Source organism: Coturnix japonica, chromosome 9 (genome assembly GCF_001577835.2).
Source record: "Coturnix japonica isolate 7356 chromosome 9, Coturnix japonica 2.1, whole genome shotgun sequence".
NCBI lineage: Eukaryota > Metazoa > Chordata > Aves > Galliformes > Phasianidae > Coturnix > Coturnix japonica.
In genome coordinates this window covers 19906610-19919748 of record NC_029524.1, presented here as the reverse complement: position 1 = coordinate 19919748, position 13139 = coordinate 19906610, and the positions used below count along the sequence as shown (strand labels likewise).

Genomic DNA, 13139 nt, shown 5'->3' with positions numbered 1-13139 from the left:
TGGAATACTTTGTCAGTGTACTTGGCAGAAACAATCCGCCACAGTTGTCAGAAGCTCTTAAAAACACTCTTGCACAGTGTATTTTCTGCTCTTTAGCAAGAAAAACACTGCAACGACGTATCAGGGAAGAAATCCTGACCTACAGTCACAGCTGAAGGTTACAGGAATTTTGTATGCTTAATGTTTGATTAATTGAGGTCAAACAAACAAAAGCTGTGTTCAGGGCAACCTCACAGCCTGTGAGAGCTCTTCATTTCCATTCTTCACATCGTTGTACAGAGCTCAGCAGTAATAATGTCATTGTAAATCACCAAATGCAGTTTAATATGTTTACTTGGTGTGAGTTTTTGCCTATTTGGTTATGGGCTGGAGATCCTTTTTGAAGATAAAATCTGTTTTTCTAGATCATCTAGTTATCCTTGGTGATAAAATTGATGAAGTTACAGGAGACAGTTTCTGATGGATCCTGCAGTCAGAGCACTGGTATCATATCACAGCCTGTGAGATGCACATTGATTTGATTTGATGTTGATATAACAGTACTGTAGTTTAAACAGTGGAATCAAAATGTTTCTACTCAAGACAACAACAAAGCATTACAATGGCACCATTGCATGTGTGTTGGTAGCCTCTCTTTCAGCTTTAACCTACTTCCCTCCATTTACTTGTGCCTTCTGAAGCAACATTTAAGAATAGTCACAGGGAAAACAACATTATCTTTTTGATGATAATGTTCTGACACTCTACAGATGTTTTACATTTAATTTGGTGGAGTTCACCAGCTTTCAATTGGTGCCCGTCATTTTATAGAATAGACTGTGCAGCTCATTTGTTATTTGTGGAAGTTTCTTTGACCAGCACTGCAATGGCTCAGGCATTCCTGTGGTTCATATGAAGCTCAGAATGGGACAGGAGGTCTTGGGGAAGCAGCCATGGCCCCCAGGGAAGCTGGTTCTGTTGACTCTGGCTCTGTGCTGGCTGATCAGTGCAGATGGAGCTCTGATTGTTCCCTCTGCTGACGGGTCCGATGGTCTCCTGAGGTTTTTCTCATTTTCTGTCTGACAGTTGTGGTGTGGGAGCAGTTTGGGAACTTGAGGCTTTCACAACAGCCACACTTGTGTCCTGGAGGGAAACTAGAGTGTGTGCACAACCGAAAAGCCTTTTCCATGGATGAGAGAGAGCTATAAAAGCACTGGGTGACGTGATGCTGTCCTCCTGAAATCATTGGGCTTGTTAGCAAGGAACAAGAATCCGTTTTCATTCCGGGCACAGATTTTCACTAGATACATGCTTGCAGTTCAAAGTTCTCACTTTTATCCGTGTCTATGAACTATCCAACCTTCACTGTGCCCCTGCAGTCCACATGTTTCCCTCCAACTCCCTCCAGCGGCCACAAAACTGAGGTTGTGAGACAACAACTTTGCAATGATGAACAGCTTAAACACACGATTTTATGCACTAGAATGAACTGAAAGAGCTGCATTGATTTCAGGGAATCCAGAGCAGTTTGTGTGGCTGAGAACGTGACCCAATGGCTTCTTTTCTTCCCAGAAAGACGGGCAGTTGGTCACACAGTTATGTTTAGGCACACATGTAGGAGTGAAATGTACCCAATTTATTCTCAGCAACAGTCTGTATGCAATGCCGGTGTGTTTTGAAGGCTTATTTTGATTTGCTTGCATGGCTACCAATGGAATTAATGGCAGAATAGTGGAAAGGGGAGCTCTGTGCTGGTGCTAGGCCTGCTATTAAAACACCTCTGTGTAGAGAAGCGCTGTCTAGAGGTGAGCAATCGCTAATGGCCATCCAGGTATATCCTTGTCGTTTCTGATCTGCTGGGGATGCTCTATGCAGCTGATAAGCCCCACAGGCCGCGCTGTGCCCGTCCGTTGCCATGTTGCATTGTGGGCCGCGCCGCTCACATGACGCGCGGTCACGCGGTGTCGCCCAGGTGACAGCGGCCATGGCGGAGGAGGAGCGGGCCCTGCTGGGCCCCGACGGCGGCGATGGCGGCTCCGCGGCTCCCCCCCGCGCCCTGCCCGCCCTGTGCGACCCCAGCCGCCTCCCGCACCGCCTGCTTGTCCTTCTGCTCATGTGCTTCCTCGGCTTCGGTGCGTGGCAGCGGCGGGCGGGGGTCTCCGTGAGGAGAGGCCGCGGGGTGCGCGGTGCCCTGAGGCCTCGCTCCCCTCCCTCCCCTTCTCCTTGCAGGCAGCTGCTTCTGCTACGACAACCCGGCGGCGCTGCAGACGCAGGTTCAGGGGGTAAGTCGCTGCCCGGGGGTCCGCTGTGGTGAAAACATGTCAGTGTTTTCCTCTGATGTTTTCCTCTGCTGACAATAGCAGGACACGGGGAAATGGATCCAAGTTGAAGGAGGGAAGATTTAGGTTGGATGTTAAGGGGAAGTTCTTCACTAGGAGAGTGGTTCGGCCCTGGAACAGGCTGCCCAGGGAGGTTGTGGATGCCCCGTCCTTGGGGGTGTTCAAGGCCAGGTTGGACGGGGCCCTGGGCAACCTGATCTAGTAAAGGTGTATGTTTGGTGGCCCTGCCAGGCAGGGGGGTTGGAACTACATGATCCTTGAGGTCCCTTCCAATCCGGGTCATTCTGTGATTCTGTGTCACTGAGAAAACCCCACCTGTTGTTAAAGTGGTATGGATCAGTTTGTTCTAAAACATCAGTTTGCAGCAGATATGGTTATTAAATTGTGCCCCATGATTTCTGATTGGAAGGCACGCTTATTTCTAAGCACTTGGATGCCTTTTCTGTGTCTTCAAAATTAATTCAGGAGTTTATTTTTTTTGTTTTAAACTTCCTCTCTGTAGGATATGAAGGTGAACACGGCGCAGTTCATGGCACTCTACGCCTGGTATTCCTGGCCCAATGTGATTCTTTGCTTCTTTGGGGGCTTTCTAATAGACAGAGTTTTTGGAATACGGTAAGTGAGATCTGTTTTCTCTGTTCAGTGGTTGGTCACATTAAGTGCATGTGAAATTCTGTGCTCAGTACCATAGTTCTTTCTACAGTTTCCACTGGCATAACCAGATTTTTTCAGAAAAGTAGCTTCAGAAATGCTCATCTGTGCCATCTTTTTAATATAGCTGTCAAGTTGTGGCACTTACTACTGAGAACTTCTATTGGGTAGAACTTCTATTGGGTTTACCCTTTTGCTTTGCTGTAGGTTCAATATTGTACGGTACAGGGAAAAGAATCTCTGAGCTGTTTTCTTTTTCTTACAGGTTGGGCACTGTAATATTCAGCATCTTTGTTTGTGTTGGGCAGGTAAGTGCAAATGAGAGGGTGAAGGACTGTATCTGTAACTGCTCTGCTGGGAGTGAGGTGGGGAAGAAAGCTCAAAGGGCTTCTCTGATTGTAGTGTGTGTCTCAGATTGGAGTATGCAGGTGAAGAGAATTGAAATAGAAGTCTGAATTGTGTGGGGGGTACCTGGGAACAGAGGACTACAAATGATGAGTGAAATAAGATTGGAAAGGAAATGAGTATTTTATAGGTTTCATGTGAAATTACTCTGTGGGTATATTTGGGTAAAGTAGGAGGGGTAGGGGAAAAACCTCTAAAGGATACAAAGTATATTTTCAGGGCTGTAAGGGGAAAATAATTTCTGTTTCTGCTTTGAGATGGTTCTCGTTTGTTCCTAATCTAGCTAAAAAAATGATATATTTTCTTACATGCTTTTCTGACAGGTGTTTTTTGCCTTGGGAGCACTACTGGATGCTTTTTGGCTTATGGAAGCGGGCAGATTTGTATTTGGGTAAGTCTAGAAGTGTGAGTTATGTACCCTTGGAGGTCATAACCAGCTTTCTGTGCCCTCAGAAGAACAACTACAGCAAGAACTGCTGCTGTTCTTGCATTCCCAGACTAAAGTTTGAATGTTGGAACACCTCTAAAGTTGAGGTGTGCATAAAGCTTTAGTCAGGTTCGTATTTTTATGTAAGATTAGAAAACAAATAGAGCTCCTCAGTGTTACTGAATTCAGAAATTGTGAAACTGCTTGGCAGTTAATACCACTTGATTCTTCAATGCTTTTACCTATGCAAAGGGAAACAAGAAGCTGCTGTGGGATATTTTCTTGTTACTCTCCTATTGCAGTTAACGTATTCTGTTTTGAACCTTCTTTTTTGTTTCTTTTTTTTTTAGAATAGGTGGTGAATCCTTAGCAGTGGCACAAAACACGTATGCGGTCAGCTGGTTTAAAGGCAAGGAGCTAAATCTCGTGTTTGGATTACAACTGAGCATGGCTAGAATTGTAAGTTTAAAACTGTACGGTTTTAATTCATAGACTTAAGGGTGTATAGCTTGTCTTGGCAGTCAGACCAGCAAAAAGCAGCTAATTTTACTAATGCTTTCTCAGAAATATTAGGAAAAAAATGGATGTGGAATATGAATTTAAAATGTCTGAAGATTTGTGGTTGGTAAATAAGGGGCAGATACAATAGGAAATGAATTAGTAAGGTTTCTTTTAGCCTGCCAAATGTCTTCAGAAGGCTGTTGTGGTTTAGCATCAGTCACCGTGACAGTGACAGAACTGCTTGTTGTGTCTTGGCTGTGCTGTTGGGTTCATAGAGTCACTCTGAATGGAGTGAGTGGAGATGTGCCTTCCGTGCTGGGTCTCTCCTAACAGCCTTGGTGCTGTGGGTTCAGATAATTGTGAAAAATATTTTTCTTCACATAAGTTTCTTTTGCTCAGGGGAGCACAGTGAACATGAATATCATGGGATCTATATACTCACGGATTCAAGATCTTCTGGGGCGTACCGGTCACACCACTCTTGGATTAACTCTCCTGATAGGTTTGTAATATTTTTGCACTGCTGACACCTGGTATTTTGGGTTTCTGAATTCAAGCACTGGTTATATGTTAATGAATTCTTGCTATCTGGAAAGTAGGAAAGATAGAGTAGGGATTGGGAAGAGCCATTTGACTGCTTTTTCTGTCAGTGGCTAATAGCGTGCTTATGCAGAGCATTTGCCTACTGCAAAATGCTGTGCGATCTCTGTGGTTCCCACACTGAAGTTCGTGTTTCATAGCTCTGAAATATTTAACGTACTTTGAGTAAAGGGTGGACTTGAAAGATGTCAGATCTTGTGCGTAGCAGCCTGACATCTAGAAAGGGAACTGCAGCTGCCTTTGGAACAGTGTTCCTTTCCCTCAGAGCATGCAGTTTAGCACCTTGGTGTTGGTAACAAGGCTTTGGCTTTGTTTCTCTTATTGGAAGGTACAGATAGCAGCTTAGCTGTATTGAGTGGGGGTAATATTGGCAGACTAAATAGAACTGTGTTAGTACTGCAGTTCGAGGCAGGTATCTCATCTCGTAGACTTCAATGCTTATACCTTCTGAACTGGTGTTCAAGCTACTGAATTTGCATTAGATGTGTAAAGGTATGCTACACTAAAAGTGCATCTAAAAGCCAGATTACTGCTTGGTCTACATCTAAACATGTCATGTTACCTTCTTGCAGGTGGCGTAACATGTCTCTTTTCACTGGTCTGTGCCCTAATCCTTGCTTATCTGGACAAGAGAGCAGAGAAGCTCCTCTGTAAAAAGCAGGAAAAAACAGGTGAGTGATGTGGGTAAACATGCCTTGGAATTCATTCTTTCATTGTAGAGCAGGTTGTTCCAGTTCCTCAGTGCCTAATTTATTGAGCTTGTTTGGTCTGTGCTTTGTCACTAGAACTCTGTTTTGTTGGATTTGGTTTTATTACCTTCAATAGGTGTGCAAAACATGCAGCTGTCTCCTTGTGGTGCTCTGAGTGGGAGAACTTAGACAATCAAAAAACAAAAATTGAGAACTGGATTAAAACATGTAACATGAAGTTTCAGTCACAACTTTCACAAGCAGATTAAACATTTCCTTGAAAGAAAGTGGTTTGCATTTAATTCAGTTCTCCACAGGAGTTTTAGAAGCTTTAGAGAAGTTACTCACCTTAACTTGGGAGATGAGTTTCTTCTTGACAGAGGCACCATTGATGTAGGACTTGTATACTCTGGGTTGATGCTCACTGTGCAAACTTCATACAAGAGAATAGATAGTGGCAGGATTATAATACTTCACTTTTGGTCATCCTAACATTTATTCAGTATGGATGAATTTCAGGTGTGTTTGTGATGGCTGCAATGATGTTCTCCTGCTTCCTCTCCAGGCGAAGTGATCAAGCTGACCGATGTGAAGAACTTCTCTTTGTCATTGTGGCTTATATTTGTAATATGTGTCTGCTATTATGCAGCGGTCTTTCCTTTCATTGGACTTGGCAAGTAAGTGTCTCATGTAACATAGCTTTTGCCTTTGAATTTGGCCAGGGTTTAACTCACTGTTATGTCACTTACCAAGGAAGAGGTGCTGGCTAATATTTAAAACCTCCAGATAGCTACAGAACCACACAGGTCACTTAGCACATCTGTGCTATTTTTTTGTGTGTGTGTGGAGAAAGTTTGAGAATGTTAAAACCTCTCCAAATAATGCAGATACCTGTTTGTTTTTTTCCCCCTTTTTGCATGTAATCTGAACCTCGTTCCTAATGTCTCATTATGGCTTTATTATTATGGTTTATCATGGTTGGTTACATATTTTGTGTGTTTCTTTCAAAGTGTAGCTTGAGTGGTTCTTTGGCTAAAATCTGTCAACTTGTAACAACCTCCTAAAGGAAGATACACTTTGGGATGTTTGTCAGCTAATGCTGTATTTACAAGTTGTATGTAAACTAGTTTATTGTTTTTACCTTGTTTAGATTAATTTTTCCTTTTACTTCATTTACGTGTGCTTAATTCTGAACTTGTGCCTCTTGTTTTTATCTTCAGGGTCTTCTTCATTGAAAAATTCCAATTCTCATCTCAGGAAGCAAGTGCAATTAACAGGTACGTTTCAGTTGGTTGAATGAGTAAATGTGCTACTGCTGTGAATTAAGGGTTAAATATTTATCTGTGGGCTCTGGCTGTCTGGAATCTGCTGATGTAAGCAGTTTGCACTTCAGTGGGTCGTGTGCATGTGGCACGATGGAGGTTTTACTTTCTTTGATGTTCCAGTTGAGGAGAAGATGTTAATCTGAAAGAGAAAGTTCTGTCTGAACGGTATTACTGGGGTATCTAGCAATTCCCTTTAGAGGTGGTGGAAACAAAATAACAGCACTAAGTTAACAAAATTATACTTGTTTGAAGACAAATTGGTGATGTGGCAAAACAGAAAACACTTGATGGCATTTGATTCCAAGAGCTTTAAGTACGTTGCTCATGGATGAGAAATGCTTTCATGCCCTCAGACATTTGAATTCTGGAATCTTTATTTTAAATGTATTTTTTTATGCTTTCACAAGTTGCAAGGGAAATTCTAATTTTTCACTCTTTTGCAGTGTTGTGTACATTATATCGGCACCCATGTCCCCTGTCTTTGGAATCCTGGTGGATAAAATTGGAAAGAATATCATCTGGGTTTTATGTGCTGTAATAGCGACGCTTGTTTCTCATATTATGCTGGCTTTCACTTTCTGGAATCCCTGGATTGCAATGGTAACCAGTTGTTCAAGTAGACCTTGATAGCTAAATGTGACAAAATAAGAAATTGAACTGCTGATGAATTATTCTGTGTTAGTTTACCCCTGTCTTCTGACTGCTTAGGTGGTCTTAAAACTTGTTTTAATGTTCCTGAATTCATAAGGATATACAGCATGCAAATAGATTTAAAACTGAAGATGGTGATAAAGGAAAACAGTTTAACATAGGCTAAACTAATGTGAGCTGCCTCTGGCTTTTTAATAGCTAAATGCATCTCATCCAACATCTCTCTACTCATTTATTTCTCAGTGCTTACTAGGAGTGGCTTACTCCTTGCTTGCCTGTGCCCTGTGGCCCATGGTGGCCTTTGTTGTTCCAGAACATCAGCTGGGAACTGCTTATGGCTTGTGAGTACTTCCATCTGTCTGCAATGCTGACCTACATCCTCATACTGTAGAACCACTTGATGTAGAGTAGTTGTAATTTGTTAATGGCTACTGTTTCTAGGAGGAAGTCTCCTGTAGTTTCAGGATGTGTATGTGCAGTAGATACACAGTGATATCTGCAAAAGTGCAGATTAATGACTACCATCTAGAATATGGGGAGAAGTTCATTTAGTTGTGCAATAAAAATAAAATAGTTTGTTCTTCAGAAAGTTTCTACACAGTGGTAATCCTTTTTTTATGTTAGTATGCAGTCTATCCAGAATCTCGGTCTGGCAGTTATTGCTATAGCAGCTGGGATGATTCTGGACACAAGAGGATACCTGTTTCTCGAAGTCTTCTTCAGTGCTTGTGTTTCCTGTAAGTAGCAAAAACACTGAAAGTAATGTTCTGTATATTCAGGAAACTCTTCTCGACTCCCTTAATGTTTCATGTAAAATACTCCTGCTTTCTTACTGTGCAGCTGGGTAGACACCTACAGATGTTTCAGCTGAGGCACTGTTGAAAGTAACTGATAAGTGGTGATGTGGTTTTGTGTTTTTAGTTGTTCTTTTCTTTCCTGGAGCATTTTAGTGTAAGCAGTTGAAATGTCTGGTAAAAATGGAGTGGGATTAAAAGCGTTGGTGAGTTAAATTCTTCAAGGCTATGTTTGTGTAAGGGTTCTTATTAATATAGATAAATAGTTTGAGTTACATTGCTACTTGTGAGCATAGTGGAGTTCTCAAAACTGATGGAGATGCTGCTGATAATAATTACAGCTGTCACAAGAAATCTCAATTGATGCTGGTTGGATGTTAAGCTGGTTTTATGTCATTGTGGTAGATGTACTAACAGCTCAATCTTGTGTTTTTTCTTAGTGTCGCTGGTAGCTGTAGTCATGCTGTATTTTGTGAATCACCTAACAGGTAAGTCAGGTGATTTTTAGCTTCTCTTGATTCTTGTGGTTTCATCATAATGCTTGGAGTTGCTATGCTGAGCTGCTCACAGGTGGTGGAGTACAGGTGGGTGTTTGATGCTGCAGTTCATGGATTTGGTGGTATCTCTTGGATAGGGCTTGTCCTCATAGTATGTATTTTTCCTTGGTGCTTTAGTGTGTAATTCAGTGGGCCTTGCTGCAATGTCCAAGCTAATCAGTAGGGCAGGGTACCCACCTCTTCAGCTAAGCTGAGCAAACATGTAGTATATTCCACAGATTAAAATAGCTTTTTCCAAACTGCTTGGGCATAACATACTTGATTGTATGTACCTGCCAATGTGCTTTCCATCACATAGCAGTATCCTTACTTCCATAGTTCCTGAATGATCTAGGGGAGTGCATTTGTTTTTTCCAAGTTGGTTTCACTTCCTTTAATCTGATGAGTTGGGGAGAAATTTCTTTGTTACTCAGCAAAAACATGGGTCAATTCTGAGATCTTAGTTTGGTTCCTGATTTTGCCTGCTTGTCTGATTCTGAGGAAGTTGCTTTTTTTTTTCTTGATACCAATTTCTGTTTTTGTACAACTAGTGTTCTCTTTTCTCAAGTAATGAGAAAGGATGTCAGTTCTGGAAGTTTCATAGTAGGTGTTATTTCTGTTGCAGGTGGTGATCTTAACTGGTCAGCAAAGAAAAGGGAAAAAATGCAAAAAGTAGCTGCAAATGAGTAAGTATAAAGAACAGTATCCCATAGAAAATGTTTAACCTAAAGTAGTGAATCAGATTACTGTCTGAACATAGTTACTGTTGTAGGTCTGCCATTTGTATTGGAAGTTAGTTTCTTTTCTATTCTACAAGATAGTAGTAGGATTTCTTATTCCCGTCTCCTGTGTGTAGAGGAAGTGCACACTTATATGGTGTATTAGAGTTAAAATGGGGTCCCTATCTTCAGGTTTCTGAAGCCTGAAGTATGGAGTATGTTGTGGGTCATACAGTGCCTTAGAGCAACGTTTTCAGTAATTTTTATTCAAATGTTTTTTGCAGAAAAGAAATTTGAATAGCAAATATCATCCAGAAGTGGGGAGCATTTGATGGGGAGCATCATGTCAACTGGAAGAATTGTAGTGTTACTTAGTTTGATCAACACTGGACGATAGCTCTTTCAGAAAAAAAACCAAACAAACACAAACATGATCTTTTCTTTTTTTGGTGCTGGTGATTTTTCAGTAAACGGTTGAATTTTATGCTTTGTAACCACTTCTAACTAAGGCCACATCATCTCTTAACACTTGAACAAATTGGTTTACAGCCTTTTACACTGTTGGAGCTGCCTCATGGGAGATGGCTCCTGCAGCCCAGGACAAACGTGTTCCTGTCAGAATAAAGCCTAGTATAAAGTATTTTCTGTGTACAGTACTGAGCCACTGTGGTGTGGGTGGAGGTTTCCTAACAGCGTTTTATGTACTGGAATAAGGTTTGCTGCCTTCCAGAGCTTAGAAATGGCTCACTGTTACTGCCTTTGTCACTATCTTAATGCAAAGCACTGTTTTAAGCTCAACATGTTCAGAGCTTTGTTCAGTCCTGTTTCCCTCTAAGAACTGCGTGGAAAATGACTGACAGGTCTGATCAAATATTGGCTCTTTTGTAGGAAGTTGCTGTTACTTCTCAAGGCTGCTGAGCGGTCTTTTTCATTTTTGACTACTGATGCTTTTGTATTGTAATCTTGTATTTTAAGGAGTAAAAGTTTCTTTAATAAAGGGATGTTAAATTGTGTTACGAATGCTCATTGAGCACACTGTTATCTGTGGAAACAAAGATTTCTCTTTCTTACTGAAGTCTTGCAAGGTAAATAAAAGGAAACTGCAGAAAATAGCCTCTCTCTTTCTTTACAGTGGATAAGTATAATCCATTAACAGCTTCATTTTAATCTAAAGCTCCACATTCATCTACAAACTTTGGAGGTATTTTTAGCTGTAAGAAACAAAACTGTTGTATATAAGATAGAGTTGCTGGGTTTGCACTCCTCAGTGCAAGTCTCTTAAATGAGTTTTCTTTTCCAGAGCAGAAGAACAAGAGAGACTCAGACGACAAAATGAAGATGACTTGGCTAAATTACAGCCAAAAGATGATGACTTTAGTTTAAGGAATAAATACCTCTCCAGACTAGGAGCTCAGGTATTAGTAACAAAATAGGGCTTTTAACAGTAATGACTAGAGACTAAAGCTTCTGCTTTAAGAACTTGGCTTACTGTTCCAAATAGCCAACAACTTAACCTCTGAGTAAAGTGTTAAATGTGTGTTTGTTCTCAGAAATGGTCTCACTGATGGTGGTTAAAAATGTATTGAGGAGAATAGAAATGAATCAGACCAAATAAGCTGAGGAACACGCTCATTATGATGCATGTTTTTTTAAATGTTATTTTTTTGCAGCTACCAGATAATTACTCTTCCCGTTTATCGACCATGGCACACAGAAGCGTGTTGAAATAGCATCTTGCCCCACTTGCAAGAGCAGAAATATGCTGATGTTCCTGTACACAAAACTTTGTTTCCAGTACTGAGAACTATTGCAGCGAAGGCAGAACAATACGCCACGTTTTTCTGCAAGCATAGATCTCATTTTAAAACTATGTGGCTTAAGTTCCATTTCTGCACCTTGGGGTAAATAACACACAGATACTGAGGAAGAATCGTCTGGCTGTTCACTTGAACACATGAACTACATGCTAAACCATCCTTAAGTACTCAGTGAGTAGCTCAAGCCAGTAGCAGAGACCTGATTTCTTAGTACGCAACCATGGGTGAAACATAGAAGCTTTACTACAGTAATCGAGTTGCTGTGAAATGAGTCGTGGTGTAAGCATGGAATATTTAGCCTCAAGTTGGACAACTTTATTGCCATATTGCAAACAGTCTGTTTCATTTTTCTTATAGAAAATGCGAGGAAAGACCGTCTCTTATTTTGGTTCAAGTAAATATTTCTGAGGAGGTTAAGCTATGCACTTCTAATGCTACCGTTCAGAAAGTACAAGCCTTGGAACTTAATGTGAGATCATAGGCTTAGCAGTAACCTCATGTAAGTCAGGATTAATGTGAAAATTGATCTATTTAAGAAGTTGCAACTAAAAAACATGGAAAGAGTTAAATGTAAGAACTGAGTTTTGGCACTCTGGAAAAAGGAGCTGAATTTCATCAAGAAGGTTACACTCTTCCTGTAATTTATGTGGAAAGCAGAGCTACTTCCCACTAACTCCTGCAGAGTGCATTTCCAGTATTGTTTTCTCTTGTTTTTGTTAGCCATGAAGCCTCACTTTTGTATGTAGACATATGCACTAATCTTACTTCAAAGGCAGGAGTATCTGGCTTTCTTGAGCACAGGTTGCACTGAGCAAAGGGCTGCTGTAGGAGCAGAGCACCAGGGGCACAGGGGTGAGTGAGCTCGTGTTGGCTGACTTCAGGGAGTTTTGTGTGCCACGGTGCTCAGCGGAGCTCTGCAGGTCGGTTGACTGCAGAGGGAAGTATTTTATTATAATAAAAACATTGCACTATATCCATACAGCTTTTTCTTGGTTGGTTGGGTGTTTATTTTTTGTTGGCTGCAGTGGTTTGAACAGATCTGGAAGTCACTGTTTTAAGTCCTTTTTGTTTGGTGGTTTTGTTTTTAAAGATACTTCTCAGTGGAGAAGACAAAGGTAATCTGACTGAAACACTAAGCCAGGAGAGTTGAGCTTAACAGTCGTGTATTCCAAGGAACAATCTTGGAAAACAAAAAGACAGTTTTAGCTGTGCTGAGGTTACTGCAGAAGGGAAGTAATACCCTGACCTGTGATAACTTCTGTTGGTGCTTTCTGTGCTCCCCTAGGGAGCCAAACACTGTCGGCTGTGAGAACAAATGATGTAAGTTTGGTTGATTCTACTTGTAAACTTGTAAATTCTGGGTCTTTTTTAATAAAAGCTTTAAATGGATGCTGCACTTGTATTATTCTTACCTGGTTGGTGATGTGTTCTTGCCCTTGGTGGTAGTTAAGGTGTATTTTTAAACAAGTGTAATTTCTGTTTTCCCCTGAGAAAGATTTAAGGAATGTTCTGGGGAAGCATCTCTTTGAGAATCCACAGGTGAAGTTCTCCCATTCCTCTGCTGCTGAGTTGATGCACCTCTATCTTGGAGAGGGAGGAAATTAGATACTGTCCTTCTATTGCTCTTCCTCAACTATTTGGCTGATTTTTTAAGTCCCAAGTCTCTGCTTTTGCTCTAATAATGATGTGTTTTGATTGAAGATAAC

At 41.2% G+C, this 13139-nt stretch overlaps 1 protein-coding gene across 2 annotated transcripts; it reads left to right on the top strand.

Moving 5' to 3' along the window:
- Nucleotides 1–1928: 1928 nt before the first annotated feature.
- On the top strand, nucleotides 1929–12822 carry MFSD1 (major facilitator superfamily domain containing 1). Of its 2 annotated transcripts, XM_015872090.1 has the most exons (17): nucleotides 1929–2111; nucleotides 2209–2261; nucleotides 2821–2933; nucleotides 3235–3277; nucleotides 3698–3765; nucleotides 4152–4260; nucleotides 4702–4804; nucleotides 5475–5573; nucleotides 6157–6268; nucleotides 6812–6868; nucleotides 7360–7516; nucleotides 7811–7908; nucleotides 8192–8304; nucleotides 8802–8849; nucleotides 9523–9583; nucleotides 10917–11031; nucleotides 11287–12822. In XM_015872090.1, the coding sequence occupies exons 1-17, from the start codon at nucleotides 1964–1966 to the stop codon at nucleotides 11344–11346; spliced, it is 1557 nt and encodes a 518-aa protein (XP_015727576.1). In that variant the 5' UTR covers nucleotides 1929–1963; the 3' UTR covers nucleotides 11347–12822. The 2 variants fall into 2 exon arrangements, with proteins under 2 accessions (XP_015727576.1, XP_015727577.1); XM_015872091.2 differs by lacking the exons at nucleotides 10917–11031; nucleotides 11287–12822 and adding an exon at nucleotides 9901–10726.
- The last annotated feature ends 317 nt before the right edge of the window (nucleotides 12823–13139 follow it).

Bases quoted from the DNA above. Each gene is read 5' to 3' on its own strand.
- MFSD1 (XM_015872090.1), top strand. From the start codon at position 1,964: ATGGCGGAGGAGGAGCGGGCCCTGCTGGGCCCCGACGGCGGCGATGGC. The intron at 7,909-8,191 runs GTGAGTACTTCC...TTTTTATGTTAG, and splicing joins CTGGGAACTGCTTATGGCTT to TATGCAGTCTATCCAGAATC. The intron at 8,850-9,522 runs GTAAGTCAGGTG...TTTCTGTTGCAG, and splicing joins TTTTGTGAATCACCTAACAG to GTGGTGATCTTAACTGGTCA.